Raw genomic sequence first — 21242 nt, 5'->3', positions numbered from 1 at the left:
AGTGTTCCTGTTTCTCCACATCCTCGCCAGCATTTGTGGTCACCTGAGGTTTTGATCTTATCCATTCTGACTGGTGTGAAGTGGAATCTTAGGGTTGTTTTGATTTTCTTTTCCATTATGAATAAGGATTCCAATGTGACTAAGCTGAGTATTCTTTATTCAGCTCTGTACCCCTTTTCAATAGGGTTATTTGACTCCGTGGGGTCTAATTTCTTGAATTCTCTGTATATTTTGCATATTAGCCTTCTATCAGATGTAGGATTGGCCAAGATCTTTTCCCAATCTGTTGGTTGCCGTTTTGTCCTATTGACAGTGTCCTTTGCCTTACATAAGCTTTGCAGTTTTATGAGCCCCATGTGTCGATTCTTGATCTTGGAGCTTAAGCCATTGGTGTTTTGTTCAGAAAATTTTGCCAGTGCCCATGTGATCGAGACTCTTCCTCACTTTTTGCCTATTAGTTTGACTGTGTCTGGCTTTATGTGGAGGTCCTTGAACCACTTGGACTTAAGCTATGGACAGGGTGATGAGAATGGTTCCATTTGCATTCCTGTACATGCTGACCTCCAGCTGAACCAGCACAAATTGTTATGAATGCTATCTTTTGTCTATTGAATGGTTTTAGCTTTTTTGCGAAAATCTAGTGACCATAGGTGTGTGGGTTCATTTCTCGGTCTTCAGTTCTGTTCCACTTGCCTGTCTGTGTACCAATTCCATACAGTTTTTATCGCTATTGTTCTGTAATACTGTTTGAGGTCAGAGATGATGATTCCCACAGAAGTTCTTTTATTGTTAAGGACAGTTTTTGCTATCCGGGGGTTTTTTGTTATTCCAAATGAATTTGCAAATTGCTCTTTCTAACTCTATGAAGAATTGAGTTGGAATTTTGATGGGGATTGCATTCAGTCTGTAGATTGCTTTTGGAAACATGGCCATTTTTAACCTATTAATCTTTCCAATCCATGAGCATGGGAGATCTTTCCATCTTTTGAGATCTTCTTCAATTTCTTCCTTCAGAGACTTTAGTTCTTTAACTTGCTTGCTTAGAGTCCCACCAAGGTATTTTATGTTATTTGGGACTATTGTGAAGGAATGCCTTTATCTAATTTATTTCTCAGCCTGTTTATCCTTTGAGTAGAGGAAGGCTACTGATTTGTTTGATTTACTTTTATACCAAGCCACTTTGCTGAAGTTGTTTATCAGGCTTAGTAGTTCTCTAGTGGAACTTTTGGGGTCACTACAGTATATTATCATATCATCTGCAAATAGTGATATTTTGACTTCTTCCTTTCCAATTTGCATTCCTTTGACCTCCTTTTGTTGTCCGATTGCTCTGTCTAGGACTTCGAGTAGTATGTTGAACAGGTAGGGAGAGATTGGGCAGCCTTGTCTAGTCCCCGATTTTAGTGGGATTGCTTCAAGTTTCTCTCCATTCAGTTTAATGTTGGCTACTGGTTTGCTGTGTATTGCTTTTACAATGTTTATGTATGGGCCTTGACTCCTGATCTTTCCGGGACTTTTATTGTAAAGGGGTGTTAAAGTTTCTCAATACTTTCTGAGCATCTAATGAAATGATCATGTAGTAGTTTTCTTTGAGTTTGTTTATATAGTGGATTACGTTGATGGATTTCTGTATGTTGAAACATCCCCGCATGCCTGGGTTGAAGCCTACTTTACCATGATGGATGATCATTTTGATGCGTTCTTGGATTAGGTTTGCAAGAATTTTATTGAATAATTTTGTGTCAATATTCACAAAGGAAATTTGTCTGAAGTTCTCTTTCTTTGTTGGGTTTTTGTGTGGTTTGTGTCTGTTTGTATTTTGTGGAATAGTTTGGACAGTACTGGTACGATATCTTCTATGAAGGTCTGAGAGAATTCTGCAATAAACCCACCTGGTCCAGAGCTCTATTTGGTTGGGAGACTTTTAATAACTGCTGCTGTTTCTTTAGGAGGGATAGGATTGTTTAGATGGTTTAGCTGATGCTGATTTAACTTTGGTACCTGGTACTTGCCTAGAAAATTGTCCCTTTCTTCCAGTTTTGTGGAATATAGGCTTTTGTAGTGGGATCTGATGATTATTTTAATTTCCTCAGATTCTGTTGTTATGTCTCCCTTTTCATTTCTGATGTTGTGAATTTGGATACACTCTCTGTGCCCTCTGGTCATTCTGGCTGAGTGTTAATTTGTCTTGTTGATATTCTCAAAGAACCAGCTCCTGATTTTGTTGATCTTTGTATGGTCCTTTTCGTTTCTGCTTGGTTGATTTCAGCCCTGAGTTTGATTATTTTCTGCCTTCTACTCCTCTTGGGTGTATTTGCTTCCTTTTGTTTAGAGCTTTTATGTGTGCTGTCAAGCTGTTGATTGATGTATGCTCTCTCCTATTCCTTTTTGGAGGCACTCAGAGCTATGAGTTTTCCTCTTAGAACTGCTTTCATAGTGTCCCATAAGTTTGGATATGTTGTGCCTTCTTTTTCATTAATTTCTAAAAGGTCTTTAATTTCTTTCTTTGTTTCTCTCTTGTTATTATTGAGTAGAGCTTTGTTCAACTTCCATGTATATGTGGGCTTTCTGTCATTTTTGTTGTTATTTAAGACCTGCCTTAGTCTATGGTGATCTGATTAGATGCATGGGATTATTTTAATCTTTTTATATCTGTTGAAGTCTGTTTTGTGACTGATTATATGGTCAGATTTGGAGAAGGTATCATGAGCTGCTGAGATGAAGGTATAGTCTTTTGTTTTAGGATGAAATGTTCTATAAATATTTTTAAGTCCATTTGGTTCATAACATCTGTTAGTTTCTCTATGTCTCTGTTTAATTTGTATTTCCATGATCTATTTATTGATGAGAGTGGGGTCCTCCTACTATTATTGTATGAGGTGCAATATATGCTTTGAGCTTCAGTAAGTTTTGTTTTTTTTTTTTAATAAGAATGTAGGTGCCATTGCATTTGGAGCATAGATATTTAGGATTGAGAGTTTGTCTTGGTGGATTTTTCCTTTGATGAGTATGAATTTTTCTTCCTTATTTTCTTTGATAACTTTTGGTTGCAAGTCGATTTGATTCGATATTACAATGGCTGCTCCAGCTTGTTTCTTCAGATCAATTGCTTGGAAAGTTGTTTTTCAGCCTTTTACTCTGAAGTAGTGTCTGTCTTTGTCTCTGAGTTGTGTTTCTTGTATGCAGCAAAATGCTGGGTCCTCTTTACATATCCAGTCTGTTAGTCTACATGTTTTTATTGGGAAGTTGAGTCCATTGATGTTAAACTATATTAAGGAATAGTGATTTATGTTTCCTGTTGGTTTTGGTGTTAGAGGTGGAATTATGTTTGTTTGGTTCTCTTCTTTTGGGTTCATTGCATGAGATTTTTCTAGCATTTAGTTTTCTTCCATGTGTTGGAGTTTTCCACATATTGTCCTTTGTAGGGCTGGATTTTTAGAAAGATATTGTGTAAATTTTGCTTTGTAATAGAATATCTTGGTTTCTCCATCTATCTTAATTGAGAGTTTTGCTGGATACAGTAGCATGTGCTGGCATTTGTATTCTCCTAGTATTCTTATGACATCTGCCCAGGATCTTCTGGCTTTCATAGTCTCTGGTGAGAAATCTGGTGTAATTCTTATAGGTCTGCCTTTATATGTTACTTGATCTTTTTTCCTTACTGCTTTTAATATTCTTTCTTTGTTGTGTGCATTTGGTCTTTTAAGTATAATGTGACAGGAGCAATTTCTTTTCAGGTCCATCCTATTTGGAGTTTTGTAGTCTTCTTGTATATTTATGAACATCTCTTTCTTTAGGTTAGGGATGTTTTCTTCTATAATTTTCTTGAAGATATTTACTGGCCCTTTAAATTAGGAGTCTTCACTTTCTCCTATACCGATTATCCTTAGGTTTAATCTTCTCATTGTGTCCTAGATTTCCTGGATGTTTTGGACTAGGAGATTTTTGCATTGTACATCATATTTGATGGTTGTGTCAATTTTTTCTATGGTATCTTCTGCCCCTGAGATTCTCTCTTCTCTCTCTTGTATTCCGTTGGTGACACTTGCACCTACGACTCCTGATATCTTTCCTAGGTTTTCTATCTCCAGGGTTATCTCCCTTTGTGCTTTATTTATTGTTTCTATTTCCATTTTTAAATCTTGGATGGTTTGATTCAATTCCTTTACCTGTTTGGTTGTATTTTCCTGTAATTCTTGAAGGGATTTTTGTGTTTCCTCTTTAAGGGCTTCTACTTGTTTACTTGTTCTGTCCTGTATTTCTTTATGGGAGTTTTTTATGTTCTCCATCATCATCGTAAAATGTGCTTTTAAATCCAAATCTTGCTTTTCCAGTGTGTTTGGAAATCTAGAGTTTGTTTTGCTCAGAGAACTGGGCTCTGATGATTCCAAGTAGTCTTGGTTCCTGTTGATTAGGATCCTGTGCTGGTTGTCTCTGGTGTTAGCTTGTGTTGCTGTGTCTGACAGTGGCTTGACCCTCCTGTAGGCCTGTTTTCTTTCAGCTGAATCTGGGAACAGAGACCTACTCCTGGGTTTTTTTGACCTGAAGCCTCCAGGCGGGTTGCTGATACAGAAGTGTTGGTCTTACCTCTGCTCATGGTGTGTAGGCTATCCTGGTGACTAGCTTTCAGCTTTTGGCACAAGCACAACCCTGAAGGTTCCTGCCCCTGACTGCTTCTAAGTCCCTGTGTCCAAAGGGCACAGATGGCTCTAAGCAATTTCCACTTGGGGGAAAAATGTGGGCGGAAAGTAGTTGGTTCCTCTGAGTTCTCAGGATTGTTTGCACTTCTGAGGGTCCAGTTTTCTCCCCTACAGGTTTTGGGTAGAGGGAGCTACGGGACCAGTTCAGTTCATCTCCAGGCTCCAGCAGAAACTACTAGCAGGTTCCTGCCACTGACTGCAGCTCTATTCCTGTATCCAGAGGCTACTATGCAGGTTCCCCTTGGGCCAGGAATGTGATCAAAAGTGGGCAGAAGTGGTGGTCTGTCCTGAGGTCTCAGATTTGTCCTCATTTCTGGGAATTTAGCTCTCTCCCCTACAGGATTTGGGTGCTGCGACCTGTGGTATTCATTCAGGTCAGTTCCGGGCACAGCCAGAAAGCAGAAGTGTCCTGTCCCAGAATTCTTCTGCCTTGTGTGTCCTGAGGCCACCAGACGGGTTGCTTGGAGCAGAAAAATTGATCTTACCTCTGCTCTCAGGTGTGACTCCTTGTGACTGCCTTTCAGCTCTCGGCACAGGCAGAAACTCGAAGGGTCCTGTCCCTGACTGCTCCTAGGTCCCTGTGTCCAGAGGGCACAGATGTCACTAGGAGGTTTAATCTTTGGTCAGATAGGTGTGCAGTAAGTAGTTGTCTCCTGTGAGTTCTCGGAATTGTCCACACTTCTGAGGGTCCAGCTGTCCCACCCACAAGATTTGGGTGGAGGGAGCTCTGGTACTGGTTCAGTTCAGTTCAGTTCCAGTTCAGTTCAGGAATCACCAGGTTCCTGCCAGTGACCACTCCTGTATTCCTGTATCCAGGGGACACACTGCAGGTTCCTTTTGGTTGAGGAATGTGAACAGAAGTGGGCAGAAGTGGCGGTCTCCCTTGAGGTCTCAGGATTGTCCACACTTCTGGGAATTCAGCTCTCTACCCCATGGGATTTGCCATTTTATATGATAATGATATAACTTGCTTTCAGACTTTAGAGTATGTGACAGTCTAAAGAATGTCTTGAGGGTGACAGGAGACTTTGGACATTTGAACATTGTACATGCTGTAACAGACTTTAAGGGTCCTTGATGTTAGGTTAAATGCATTTTTGTCATGGAATGACCATGAACCTATAGAGAGCATGGTCTAGCATAGTTAGGTGGATGGAAGAGCATCCAGATAGTATGTTGACTTTAAACATTTGTCTCTTGTTGGTGGACTTGTTGGTGAGAATATGTGGAGAAGGACTCCTACAAGAGGCAATTCCTTATTGGGATGGGATTTGAGTGTCTATAGACTTAATCAATAACCACTTACTTGTGTTATTCTGTTTTCCTTGAAATTCATCCTTCAGCTTCCTTCTCGTGTCCTTCCTTCCCATCCTGCCTTCCTTTTAATAGACTCTGTCCTTAAATCATATGAGATACAGAAGAAGCAAATGCTAAGCTATTTTGCTAAAATAATGTTTTCATATTTTTCAAGTTTGGTTTTGTTTTTGAAGACAATGTTTCTCTTTGTGGCCGTGGGTATCCTCAAAATAGGCCTATATGCTAGGCAGGCCTTGAATGTAGGGATCAAATTGATTCTGGGGTCTAGTGCTGGAATCAAATGTGGGCCGATGTGCCTGGACTTTCTCTTTTATTGATATAAATGGGCCTGGAATGAATGTGTCTTTATATGTCAAGCATATGCTTTTGTGCTGAACTTACCCCACATTTTGATTTTTGAAATTTCTTAGTCATTATCATTCTATTTCCTAGGGTACCATGTACTCATGATGTTAATACTTCTGAGTCTTCTCAGTCATTGCAGGGCATTCACTGACCTTCTTTCTACCTGTTGTGTTTGTTGTGACTTTATGTTAGAAAGACTATGAGTCTTTTGCCTATATCCATGAATATATCCCTCAGGTGTGTCTAATCCTCAGAGTAGCCAGACAATGGTTTGACACCTGCTGAAAGTAGGATAATTGATAGCTGTGATCCTGCTGTAAATACAAGCAGTTTACCTCACTTATTTGTAGGACCTGCAAGAGCTCTTCCTGAAGCATGTAACCTTTTCACTACCTGGCCTTAAGTTCCTGACAGGTACACTTCCAGTCCCTGCCTTGGTTCCCTTGTATCGGGGAACAGTGTCACACAATAGAACACACACACACACACACACACACACACACACACACACACACACACTAATATGTTTATCCTGACTAATGTCTCATCCAAGCTTTCCACAGCTAGTGTGTCCTCTCCGTTACTCTTTGCTCGACACTCTATATCTGCCCTTAGCTTAGTTTCCAGTTACCTTTTCATTGCTCACCACCATAAAACTACTCTCAGCTTAATTGCATCTCTAATCTCCAACCTGGGGTTGTGGCCAATGAACACTCCTCTGGACATCTTACATGGTTGGCAGCTCTCTCTCCAAAGCAAGACAAATCTCTCTTTCCTGTCTCCTGCTTCTCTTTCCTCACCTTTTGGAACCTGGAATTCTCACCTTTTCTACCCTTTCCATTGGCTGCTGTCAATGGATCTTGATCGATCAAAATCCAATTAGAGAGAAGGAACTGCATAATTTACATGCAGATTCCCAGTCAAAGCATGAGATCCATGCCCTGTACTTCACTGCTGAGCCCTCCATCCTGCACTGTGTTGTTTACATCTAATCAACTTTCATATAGCTAAGATTTTCTTCTGCCTAATTGTAAAGTTCTTTTTTTTACCCCCGGAGCTGAGGACGGAACCCAGGGTCTTCCGCTTGCTAGGCAGGTGCTCTACCACTGAGCTAAATCCCCAGCCCCCTGCCTAATTGTAAATGTTTAAACATATATTCCCTTTTGGTAATATCTTGTTAATGTTTTAATTTGTACCTGTGGACGTCAGGTATCTGTAAGATGACTACAGAACTGGATTTTATGTATAATGCTCTTATAGATTTAAGGAAAAACCTGAGGTCTTTCTATATTTCTGGTTTGGTTAGTCAATTCTGGTAGAGGATACAGGGACTTACTATGTACCTTCGGCTGTTCTAGAACTCATTGTATACCCCACACTGGCATCTGACTCAGTGTGATAATTCTGCTTCTGTCTCCTGACTGCAGTGTTAAAGGCATAGGACAATAGACCCAGCTTTTAACTGCTTTTTACAGTTAGTAATTGTTAGTGTTAATACAATTTCTTTGTTGTGTGGTAAGCACTATTGATCTTGTAGAGCTTGTGTCCTCTTTACATATGTAGGTGTCATTTCACTAGAAAGGCTACATCCTATTGAACAGGCTGTGAAATGACAGGGCTGAACCTCATTAATACATTTCCTACAAGTATGTATATGTAGTTACAGTAGAACTTTGGAGTCAAAAAATAAGTCTGATAGGCCCCATAATTATATGAACACATTGTCTATGAAGAACACATGCCCAATGTTGTCTCTATCATGCTTTCTTTTGTACCCATGTATGGGATACTCGAGAAGACAGTGACTTTTGAGGATGTGCATGTGAACTTCACTCAGGAAGAGTGGGCTTTGCTAGATCCCTTCCAGAAGAAGCTCTACAAAGATGTCATGCTGGAGACCTACAGGAACCTCAATGCTATAGGTAAGAGTATAAATACCCTTTCCTGTTTTAAAATTGGAGAAAACCCTTCTTTCTTTTGAAGCACTTGTGTAATTTCAATTGAGATGGGTAGAGAATTTGGTGAGTAAAGCATGCATGACTTTAAGATTCACTGAACATTGTAACTTACATTTTCCATAATTTCCATTCATCGTTTTTCTCTTACTCTATTTCAGGCTTTAATTGGGAAGAACAAAACATTGAGGAACATTGTCAAAGATCTAGAAGACAGAAGAGGTACTTCTTATATGCAAGGTCATACAAATATGCCTCTGAAGAAATTTTAATGTGTACTGAAAGTTTGAAAGTAAAGCAACAGTGTAAATAAGAACTGCTTTAAATATATTGGTGATCGATACATTCTAACAAAACCATGGTATTCCGTGTGCTTTATCTGATTTGTTTTTGCAATGCAATTTTTTAAGGAAGTGTGCTTGGAAACAATGCCTTAATGTGTATCACCATTTGAAAGACAGCCCTATTACAACTACACTGTACAACTGGCAATACATTTCTGCTAATTTTGTAAAAGCTCCACATGTTGAATAGTTGACGAATACATTTCGAAAAGCTGCTACTAAGCTTATCCAGATATTAATAGTGATATTGTTCGTTTAGTGAAATTGGCAGATTATTTGTTGTAAGAGGATGTTATGCATTAACCTCCATTCCTGTATCACTTGTATATGAAGAACAAAGTGTTAAATTATGTGAATGCAATGCGTTCAGCTTCCTTTCATAGATATGTCATACATCATAATAAATACAAACCATGTATATAAAAGGGACATTGAAGGAAACAATGTACCTCTCTCTACCTATCTATCCATCTATGTATCTATCTATCTCTATCTATCATAACCACCCATCCTTCCACCCTTCCATCTATTTATCTTTCTACCTATCTTTCTATCTATGTATCTCAACCTTTTTCTGACACTCTCTCTCCCATAACAATGAGAAGACATATAGTGGGTGGCTGTTATACTAGACTGTTTCAACACAATAAATGCTTACAATTAATTATTTTTCCAACTTCATTAGCAATACATATGGAACCTCAATTTGTAATAAATTCTCTTGAGTACTTGGAATGGAGAAATGCTTCTGTTTCTCCTGGATTACTTCCCAAATATAGTATGAACAACACTACAGTAAATATTGGAATACACTTAGTGTGTTAAAGCTCTGAGCTCTTTTGCTTTTCTTTAAAATTGGGAAAAACCTTTTATAGAAAAAGGATATGTAAATCTGAGCTATGTAATAAATGCTCTGCCATCTCAGGGATCTTGGAAGATGCAAAACAGCCCATAGTCAAGGGAAAGCTTGAATGTGAACGAAGTGAAAAAAATTTGAGGCCAGATGCCTCTTTATATTTAGAGAAACAGTAACATTAAATCATCCAGATGAAAGTGTTCATCAGTGTGGTAAACCTTTCACATGTGCATATTATCTTCTCAGGCATGAAAGAAGTCAGAGTGCAGAGATTCCCTCCGAATATACTCACTGTGGAAAACCTTTTGCTTCACATGCTCATAGTCATCCTCAAAAGAATGAAAGGATTCATTCAGAAAAGAAGCCCTCTGAAGTTATTCAGTGTGTTGAAGCCTATGCTCCTTACACAATTCTCCAAATACATAAAAGAACACAAGCTAGACAGAAACCTTATGAATGTAGTCAACGTGGTAAAGTTTTTGCAAATCACATTAAACTTAAAAAGCATGAAAGACTTCATACTGAAAGGGAACCCTACAAATATAATGAATTTGATAAAGCTTATTCACGACCCAGTAGCCTCCAGAAGCATAAAAGAGTTCACACTGGAGAGAAACCCTACAAATGTAATGAATGTGATAAAGCCTTTTCACGACCCAGTAGCTTCCAGAAGCATAAAAGAGTTCACACTGGAGAGAAACCCTACAAATGTAATGAATGTGATAAAGCCTTTTCACAACCAAGTAGACTCCAGCAGCATAAAAATATTCACACTGGAGAGAAACCCTTCAAATGTAATGAATGTGATAAAGCCTTTTCACGACCCAGTAGACTCAAGCAGCATAAATATATTCACACTGGAGAGAAACCCTACAAGTGTAATGAATGTGATAAAGCCTTTTCAGAACACAGTAGCCTCCAGATGCATAAAAGAGTTCACACTGGAGAGAAACCTTACAAATGTAATGAATGTGATAGAGCATTTTCAGTACGCAGTAACCTCCAGAAGCATAAAAGAGTTCACACTGGAGAGAAACCCTACAAATGTAATGAATGTGATAAAGCCTTTTCACGACCCAGTAGACTCAAGCAGCATAAATATATTCACACTGGAGAGAAACCCTACAAGTGTAATGAATGTGATAAAGCCTTTTCACGACCTAGTAGCCTCCAGACACATAAAAGTGTTCACACTGGAGAGAAACCCTACAAATGTAATGAATGTGATAAAGCCTTTTCGGGACACAGTAACCTCCAGAAGCACAAAAGAGTTCACACTGGAGAGAAACCCTACAAATGTAATGAATGTGATAAAGCCTTTTCAGAAACCAGTAGCCTCCAGAAGCATAAAAGACTTCACACTGGAGAGAAACCCTACAAATGTAATGAATGTGATAAAGCCTTTTCAGTACACAGTATCCTCTGGAAGCATAAAAGAGTTCACACTGGAGAGAAACCCTATGAATGTAATGAATGTGATAAAGCCTTTTCAGACCACAGTAGCCTCCAGTCGCATAAAAGAGTTCACACTGGAGAGAAACCCTACAAATGTAATGAATGTGATAAAGCCTTTTCACGATCCAGTAGCCTCCAGAAGCATAAAAGAGTTCACACTGGAGAGAAACCCTACAAATGTAATGAATGTGATAAAGCCTTTTCACGACCCAGTAGCCTCCAGAAGCATAAAAGAGTTCACACTGGAGAGAAACCCTACAAATGTAATGAATATGATAAAGCCTTTTCAGTGCACTGTAGCCTCTGGATGCATAAAAGAGTTCACACTGGAGAGAAACCCTACAAATGTAATGAATGTGATAAAGCCTTTTCACGACCCAGTAGACTCCAGCAGCATAAAAGTTCACACTGGACAGAAACCCTAGAAGTGTAATGAATGTTATGAAGCCTTTTCAGAACACAGTAGCCTCCAGATTCATAAAAGAATTCACACTGGAGAGAAACTCTACAAATGTAATGAATGTGATAAAGCCTTTTCACGACCCAGTAGACTCAAGAGGCATAATAGAGTTCATACTGAAGAGAAATCCTACAAATGTCATGAATGTGATAAAGCCTTTTCAGAACACAATAGTCCCCAGATGCATAAACGGATTCATGTTGGAGAGAAACCCTACAAATGTCATGAATGTGATAAAGCCTTTTCACGACCCAGTGGATTCCAGATGCACAATAGAGTTCATACTGGAGAGAAAGCCTACAAATGTAATGAATGTGATAAAGCCTTTTCACGACCCAGTAGACTCAAGAGGCATAATAAAGTTCATACTGAAGAGAAACCCTACAAATGTAATGAATGTGTGAAGCCTTTTCAGAATACAGTAGCTTTCAGAAGCATAAAAGGATTCATACTGGAGAGACTCCCTACAAATGTAAGGAATGTGATAAAGCCTTTTCACGACCCAGTAGCCTCCAGAAGCAAAAAGAGTTCACACTGGAGAGAAACCATACAAATGTAATGAATGTGATAAAGCCTTTTCAGCACACAGTAGTCTCCAGATGCATAAAAGGATTCATAGTGGAGAGAAACCCTATGAATATCATGAATGTGATAAAGCCTTTTCACGACCCAGTATACTCTACAGGGATAAAAGAGTTCATACTGGCGAGAAACCCTACAAATATAATGAATACGATAAAGTCTTTTCAGTCCACGGTAGCATTCGGAGTCATACTGAAGACAAACCCTACAAATGTAGTGACTGTGGTGAAGCCTTTAGTCAACACAATAGACTCCTGATACATGAAAGGATTCATACTGGACAGAAACCCTACAAGTGTAATGAATGCGATAAAGTCTTTTCACATCTCAGAGACTCCAGATTCATAATAGAGTTCATACTGGAGAGAAACCCTACCAATGTAATGAATGTGATAAAGCCTTTTCACAACCCAGTAGATTCCAGGTACATAGAAGAATTCATACAGGAGCAAATTCGTCAAATGTAGTGAATGTGTTAAACCCTTTTCACAACAAAATAGTCTCTAGACAAATAGAGTTCATACCAGAGCGAAACCCTACAACCTTAAGCAATGTGATAAAGCCTTTCACAACACAGTAATCTCCAAATACATTAAAGAACACACAGAGGAGGGGTACCCTCCAAATGTAACCAGTGTGACAAAGCCTTTTTCCAATATAATAGTCTCCAAATACATAGAAAAATACATTCTGGAGAGAAACCCTACAAGATAAAAATTGTGATAAAAGTTTTCCAATCCACATTCATCTTTTTTTGTATGTTTGTTTTATTCTGTTAAGAGTTAAAGACAGATTTTATTTTAAACTCTGATTTACCAAATTAACTTTTCCTACCAACTCTCAGAGCAGAGACTTTCACAGGATTCACAATCTTTTGTTTATTGGCTGCGTTTGTGGGGGCCTTGGCAGCCACCATTGCTGTCTTTGATACCCGCTTAGCCTTTTTTCCTTTCTTGTCAGCCCTTCTAGCCTGCTCTCAATGAGCTTTCCTGACTCCTGTTTTCTGATTCTTCTTAGCATTATATCAGCACGAGACACACAGGGATGACTCCCTGGAATGTGACTGTACTGCGGGTTCTTTTCTTTTGAATTTCTTCAGCCTGTGTTTCGTGTGTGTGTGTGTGTGTGTGTGTGTGTGTGTGTGTGTGTGTGTGTGTGTGTATCTGTAGAGGACAGTCTAGTTCATCTGCCTAGGATTCCTTTTGGAAAGGAATGCAGACTCACTTTTGCCAGTAAGAAAACTGGAAAACCTTCCAATATTCCTTGGCATAATGTTGCCCATGTCCTAGGTATATCTTGTACCTGCTGAAACTGAACAGCTCAGCCTTCACGGTCATAGATGCTCACCTGCCAGGGAAAGACAGCACAGAGCACAGTCATCTTAAAAGGCATGTGGGAGTGGGTGATGTCATTAAGCAGGTGAAGGCAGGCACAAGGTAGGACGAGGCCTGTCATTGGATGAGAGGGAAGGATGAGCGGCAGAAAAGTTTGAGGGAAGAGGATCTTATCAATTGGATCAGAGGTTATTGTGTGTTGTTTCCTGTGGGGAATTAAGTTTAATAGAGTATGTGTCAGCTGGGACACTATGCCACCATGGAATTGAGATGTATATTTCTGGCATGGTGACATCCTGCCTTGGGGACTGCATTGGTAGACAGATTGTTGCCAGGCTCAGAGAGAGGCCATAGGCAATGTTATAGGGGCTAGAGCAAAGCGGGTGAGAGGCTTTGCTGATTGAGATTAAGATATCTACCACATATCTAGGGGCACTGTGATGCTGACCAGTGTGGGTAAAAACAGTATTCCATTTTTTATAATTTTGCAGCAACACATACACCGGGAGAGAAGCCATTGGTGTTTTGTTCAGTAAATTTTCACCTTTTCCCATGTATTTGAGGCTCAACCCCACGTTTTCTTCTATTAGTTTGAGTATCTGGTTTTATGTGGAGTTCCTTGATCCACTTGAATTTAAGCTTTGTCCAGGGTGATAACAATGGGTCAATTTGCATTCTTCTACATGTTAACCTTCAGTTACACAATGGAGTACTACTTGGCCATTAAATAAAATGACTGCATAAAATTCTTAGGCAAATGGTTGGAACTATAAAATATCATAGTAACTGACGGAACTCGGTCACAAACACACACACATGATATCCACAAACTGATAAATGGATATTAGCCCAAAAGCTCAGAATACCCACAATAAAATTAACACATCCTATGAAGCTCATGAACAGGGAAGACCAAAGTGTGGATGCTTCAGTCTGTAGAAGGGGAAACAAAATACCCACAAAAGGAAATAAGGAGACAAAGTATGGAGGAGAGACTGAAGAGAAGAGAATACTCCACCGGGTGTTCACTCCACATACAGTCACCAAACAGATACTATTGCAGATGCCAAGAAATGCTTGCTGACTGGAGCCTGAGAAAGCTGTCAGGTGAAAGGCTCAGCTAGAGCCTGGCAAATACAGAGGTAGATTTTCAAAGCAAACCATTGGGTTCAGTACGGGGTCCCCAATGGAGGAGTTAGAAACAGGATTGGAGGACCTAAAGAGGCTTGCAACCCCATAGGAAGAACAATAATATCAACCAAGCTGATCCCACAGAGCTTCCAGGCATTAAACGCCCAACAAAAGAGCACACGTGGAGCCACCCATGACTCCAGCTACATCTGTAGCAGAGGATGGCCCTATTGGAAATGAGTGGGAGGAGAGACCCTTGGTCCTGTCAAGCTGTAATGCTTCAGTGTAGTGGAATGCCAGGAAGGCAAGCAAGAGTGGGTGGGTTTGTGGAAGCACCCTCAGAGAAGCAGGGGAGGGGCTATGTGATAGTGGGTTTCTGGAGTGGAACCTGGGAAAGGGGATAACGTTTGAAGTGTAAATAAAGAAAATATCCTTTGACAGAAAAGGAAAAAAAGAAATGGAGTCTTCTTTAGAATGTCACAGCCTTCAGACACACAGCACTCAGGATGAGGTAAAATGCCTTTCACGTCAAAGTGCTGCAGTCAACTACCTAAACTTAAACAGGTGGTTAATGTGAGATCTTTTCTTATTTGGAATATATAACATGGCAAAACCCCTCTTTTTTTCTGGAGCTTTTGAGTTCACAAGAAAATTCTTTATCTTCTGCTGGAAGCTTACATATGTAAGGATGATGAAGATGGGAACTCTTTTTCTTTTTCTTCCTGCCATACTCTGGCAAGAGAGATCACTACTTTTCTAGCATTCAAGGTTCCGTGTTAGGAATTCTGGTATATGCTGAAGACCAGCTGAGACATAGAGACACGACTGTATTCTTCAACTTGCCATTGTTACACAGTCATTGTTTTACTCGTGGACAATATTCCATGAGACATTTCTCTATATCCACTTCATCCATACATAGAGAGAGCCATGCTTTGGGTTTTGTTCATCTGGAAAACCTCTGCTAGTACAGATATGTGTTTTCACCTCCCACTGAGGAAGATGTGCTGTCTTCTAATAGTGCTCCACTGAGATTGCCATCCATATCCTACTTTTTTCCCAGAGTTGTCTGGATTCTCATATTGAAAGAACAAGATAAACCCCATTTCTGGAGAATTATTTTGAAAGGGAAAGATAAACCCCTTTTATCTCCACTGAAGCAACCCTTTTATCCATTTGGAACAGCAGGCCTGTTTGAAAAAACAGCCATAAAGCACCAGCCTCAGGATAGACCACAATTAACATAGAGAAAGTCATGAGACACCAGCTCTAGGAAAATAAAATTAAATCTAGAACAAATTCATAAACACCCCTCACTCCAGAGACCAGTCCAGGTATAAGTACAAATATGGAAATACCTTTTCTCTGAATGGGCCATTTGCACTGGGCAGCCCTATTTCATTACATGGTTAAAAGTTCATAACACAGGGATGCAAAACACTGACAACATGTGACCTCATAGCATCCACCAAAGAAATATTTTATTATGCTAGAGATTTTACCTGGTTCCCTATAAAATGATTTTGTGCTTTTCCTGGGGTTGGTATTTCAAAGAATGGTTGACCTCTGTATGAAGACCATCTCTGTAAAATGAACCCTCTTTTTTTTTTTTTTTTGCATAGTATCTAAGTCTGGGGTCTGCCTTCAGTGATATTCAGACCCTTACATTATATAGCAGATGAATAGTAGCTACAGTTTTCCTAATGTAAGTGTGAAGTTACAGAAACAGACATCATATTTTGTGTCCAGGAAGCTCTTTCAATTGGGAAGACCCCATCTTTCAAGGGGTCATATGGTGAATCATGGACTTTAGAAGCTATCCATCTTGATTCAAGGTGGTATAGTTTGAGTGGAGGAGGAGGGGGAGGAAAAAGGGGTGGTAGAAAAGAAAAGGAAGAGGAAGAGTGAGAAGAAGAACAAGAAGAGGAACAAGACAACAAGAAGAAGGAGAAAAAGATGAGGAAGGAGGAGGAAGAAAAGGCAGAGCAGAAGAAACTGAAGAGGAAGAGGAGGAAGAGCGTGAGAAGGAAAAGCAGGAGCAGTGTATATGGAAGAGGAGAATGAGGACAAGAAGAATGAGTGGGAGGAGGAGGGGGAAGAAATTCCTGCTGAAAGATAGAAAGGTGGGATAACGGAGGACAGGTATATTTGATACTGAAACACAAATCTTGGGGATCTTAAAAGGGTCAGCTCCTGGACTAGAATGCTGGCCCAGGAAACCTTAAGCTAATGTGTCCCTTCAGCACAATCCAACCCTAAGAGAGGTGCTTATGGCACTCAAGATCCACTGGCCAATCAGGGCCTCTAGGAAGACCCTGCAATCAGAAGAGGAGGGATCTTACAGGTGCCTTGTTCCTACAGCAAGTTCAGCTCTCTTGCTGAGGATGCTTCGAAGGTTGGTATAGTGTGTTTTGACTCTTCTGCTGAGTGCTTTCCAGGAGTGCAGGTTGAGCTACTGAGCCTCATTGTGGTGAGCATGTGACCACTGTCCCTAACCTGAATTATCAGAGGACTGAGAATGGGGAGGTGGCAAAGTGGCCCTCCTGTTTGCAGGGTGTAAATTAGCAGCCAACTTTGAGGTTCTTGTGTTCCTAGCCACTAAGTGTTCTTATGGGTTTCACATGAATAACTTCAGTATGGGAGACTCATCTGCACAAAGCATTTGGAGCAAGGGATTTCAAGTACAGATGCATCTTTGGCATGATTCCAAATTCGGAGATCTTGATTCTCAGCATCTGAACCTTTCCTTAAGTATTCCTTGTTTATTCAAAATTTCTCTGTTGACCATTCTCTGTTTAGTACTGTACCCTATACTTTAATTGGGATATTTGAGTTGTTTCTGTCTAACCTCTTGAGTTCTTCAGAAATTTTTAATACTAACCCTATGTAAGATAAAGCGTTAGTGAATATTCTGTTTCAATCTTTACGCTGCTTTTTTGTCCTACTGACAGTGACCTTTACCTTAAAGATATTTTGTAGTTTCATGAAGTCCCACTTTTCAATTGCTGATGTTGGTGCCTGAACCATTGCCATTCTTGTCAGGAAATTGCATCTTGAGCACTTGTGTCTTATATTATGTTGATATCCTTGATTCAATTGGACTGTGGTTGATGTTTACATGTGTTTTGGGTTCAGTTTTGTGTGTGTGTGTGTGTGTGTGTGTGTGTGTGTGTGTTTGTGTTGTGGCTTCATTTTCATTGAATTCTGGAAAGTCTATAATTACTTTCTTATTTCTTCACTGACATGGTGATCAGAGCAAAAAGAATATTTAGTTTGAGAGAAGTTTTAGGCTATCTGTTCTGTTCATGGACAGAAGTTTCCCTACTACAGCTGTGTGTTTTTCACCTTCCCACTGCGGAAGATGTTGCTAGGTAATGATAGTGCTCCAAAATCATTTTCATCCATTTCCTTCTTTTCTCCCAGTGTCAGGAGTCTCTAGATAGCAGCTGCAGTTGTCCTGATACCATCGTGAAGTCACAGAAACAAATGCCATATTTTGTATCCTAAATCTCTTTTTAATTGGAATCTTCTCAGAACTGTTCTCCTGTGAATGTGATAGTTCACCCTCCTGCAAGTTGAATATTGTATTGTGAAATATATCCACCTTGATTCCTGGAGGAAGAAGAGAACATGCCTGCTGAGTGCTAATGCTGTCTTAATTTTAGATTATAACCCTAGTATAACTATAAGTAACCATAACCATAGAAACTATAAGTATTGAAGAAAAGTATAAGTTGATAATGAATCTTATTTGCAAGAAAAAATGTTGAAGTGCTATCTCTTTTACTGTGTTATTGCATTCTTAGAGAGAAACACGTATTCAGAACAATTTTCTCAGAACCACAACGAGTTCCAGACAACTGTCGCAGTGGGTATGGCTGGTTGCTTCTAAACCTCATGACATAATTTCAATTTCTTTTTTTTTTTTTTTTTGGGTTCTTTTTTTCGGAGCTGGGGACCGAAGCCAGGGCCTTGCACTTCCTAGGTAAGCGCTCTACCACTGAGCTAAATCCCCAGCCCCATAATTTCAATTTCTAATAGATGCATATTATCTATGAATTCTTTTCCCATTTCTGTAGTTATAGTCTGGCATAGGTATGACACACACTGGCAGTATATAAAATGTTAAACAAAATAAGGAACAATGATGTCACTTGAAGCTAAATGCATACTTGGATCTTATCTGTAGAATGCACATAGTGGAAGTAGACAATAGACACCTGTAAGGTGCTTTTCTCTCACTGCTACCTATACCCATGGCACAGGTGTATGTGCACAAACACAGTTGAAACATTTTTTTATGCAGAGGAAATAAACAATGCAAAGAATATGCCCCATTTTGAGAAAATATGAAATGATTTTCCTGTTTAAATTATTATTGCAATGTTTCAGTAGGTATTACTAAACATCAAACCCATGAGGCTTCATCTGTAAGTTTACATTGCCATTCATTCTTTGATTCAAAGCTAAGTCTTGAAAAAAAATCAGTTGGCCTTTGGGCTGCATTCGTGTAATCCCAGGACATGGGGAGGGTGGTAGGCCAGTCTCTCTGAATTTGAGGCACAGTGCTGGACTTTGTAGTGACATACTTTATAGCCACATTCTGACTCAGGGAAAAAAATACGAAAAGAAAGAGCATACTTTATTTAATTGACATTCCCTAATAGAATCTGAGTGTTTGCTGAACTCATTTGGCAGCAGTGGGAGCCCACAACAATGTATGTCAGGTGTACGTCTGATGTGAGTTGTGCTTCATGTAAGGGGAGAACAGGAACATGCATACGTGAAGATTGACATGCTGAATGGGATCCTATTCGAGTTCCTTGATGACTAAAAAACATTCATTTTGGAACTCTGTGGGTAACTCTAGGTGACATCAAGTCTGTCATTAGAGTACCATGGACCGCAAACAGAAATCACTCTAAAACTATGGAAGTCAGGTATTTAGAAAGAACAATGGGGGCTGGAGAGAGGGCTCATCAGTTAAGAGCAGGTACTGGTCTTACAGAGGTCCTGAGTTTAATACCCAGCAATGGCACAGTGGCTCACAACCATTTGTTATGGGATCAGATGACTTCTGGTGTGTCTGAAGATAGTGATGGTGTACTCATATGTATAAAGTAAGTAAATCTTTAAAAAATAAAAGAAAGAATCATGGAGTATTGATCAACTATTAGGGGATGGGCATTGTATATTAAAGAGGCAGAAAAGACCCTCGACCCCAATGCTTAGGGTGGACCTGAACACCAGCTGCTTTCCATTGTAATCTCTGTATCCACTCAGATGTGGTGGGTCAGTCCTGTCCAGTTCTTCCCCTCCTCTTTTTTTTTTCGCAACAACTACACAGATCTATCTGTGTTAGCACAATGCATAGCCTCTGTGGCAGTCTCCAATTAAAACTTAAAGGCATTTAGTGGCCACCCAATGGTCCCAGTAAATTGCCTGCATGTTAGGATCTAGGTACTCAAAAACTACATTAATATTTCTCCTGTTGCTTATGGCCTAATAGAACACTGGACCCCATATCCTTAGAATTTCCCTTGGAATGTCATTCTCAAATATGACTGATTCCTCTAGGTAAGAACTTCTGTGCATAACAAAAGTTTATTCCTTAACTGAATACATGTCAGGGGGAAAAGCAACTAAAATTCAGTGAAAGAATTTGAGAAGGGAGAAAATTGCTGTTCCAAATGAGTCACACTGAGCAAATACATTAATCTAATTTCAATTCTCATTAATAATTTTGTTTTGTTCTTTTTATTCATTTTTGTGGTTTTATTTGAAAGTGTATTGTTACCAGGAGTCTCTGGCTGCCCTGGAACTCTTACCTGTTCTAGAACATCAGAAAATTCTGCCCACCCTGCCTCCACAATACCAGCATTATAGGCGAACTTGTCACAGCTAGATGGGTCAGTTCTTTTGAGTCTCTCTGGTTAGGGTAGCTAAGACACAGACTGTGGTCTTAAGTCTAGCAATAGATGTCTACCCTGAAATGCAGCCCTTCAACCTTCAACTCCAATGTCTTTCAAATTAGGAGGAATTTTGTTTTTGCTTCATTATAATGTTTGTTCTGAGTCACCAAAGACCTAGGGCAGAGTTCTGTCCTTATTATACAGATTGTGAAACCCAGACTCAGAGTGCATGCCATTACTGAATAGATATGTAGACCTGCTCATCTTCTTCATGCTGTGATACTAATGACTCAGTAAATAAAGTGGAAGGCAAGGCAACTGCCAGGAGCCAAGTCCTTACTCAGCCTCTCTCTCAGGAATGTTTCAGGAATGTCAAGCCCACTTACACCCTCTGGACATAGAAGCCAGATGTCCATTCTTATCACTTTTACAACTTCTGTCTCCAGCATCTGTTCTTATCAGTGGATACCTGCAAATGAGGGTTTAGGGCTATAGGGAGGGTGGTGGCAGTGATCTATTAGTCTTGGGTCCTGAGTGACCTTCCCACCTGCTTGTCTTTATAAGCCGCTGTTTTTTCTTAATTAAAGTGTGAGAGCTTGATCAGAACACAGACTTGTTGTCCTTCCTTGGGCCTCCTGTCCTCCATTCTTTCACCCCCCTCTGAGGTCTCCTCTGAACCACCGCAGGCCGGGACACTCAACCAGATATTTAGTTTTGGGCGGTAAATCCCTTATCAAACACATATTAATGCTAGAGCAGCTATACCTGCAAACTAGAAAGATGTTTCTGAAAAAAGCTCTACCACAGCCATGTGTCCCTGATCCCAGTTGTTGCTCCTGAGGGCCACAAAT

General features: G+C 39.8%; 1 protein-coding gene across 7 annotated transcripts in view; it reads left to right on the top strand.

Moving 5' to 3' along the window:
- The window catches only part of Znf431l14 (zinc finger protein 431 like 14), a 35719-nt gene extending 14722 nt beyond the window's left edge, over positions 1–20997 (top strand). For 6 of the 7 annotated variants that reach the window (XM_039096309.2, XM_039096317.2, XM_039096314.2 and 3 more), the window contains 3 exons: positions 8161–8284; positions 8479–8557; positions 9764–12761. In XM_039096309.2, the coding sequence (XP_038952237.1) occupies positions 8161–8284; positions 8479–8557; positions 9764–11405 (1845 nt within the window). In that variant the 3' untranslated portion in view covers positions 11406–12761. Of the gene's footprint in view, positions 1–8160; positions 8285–8478; positions 8558–9763 lie in introns of all 7 variants that reach the window. The other variant, XM_039096310.2, reaches the window with a different exon arrangement.
- Positions 20998–21242: the final 245 nt, after the last annotated feature.

Source organism: Rattus norvegicus, chromosome 17 (genome assembly GCF_036323735.1).
Source record: "Rattus norvegicus strain BN/NHsdMcwi chromosome 17, GRCr8, whole genome shotgun sequence".
Lineage (NCBI taxonomy): Eukaryota > Metazoa > Chordata > Mammalia > Rodentia > Muridae > Rattus > Rattus norvegicus.
This window is presented reverse-complemented; position numbering and strand designations above follow the sequence as displayed.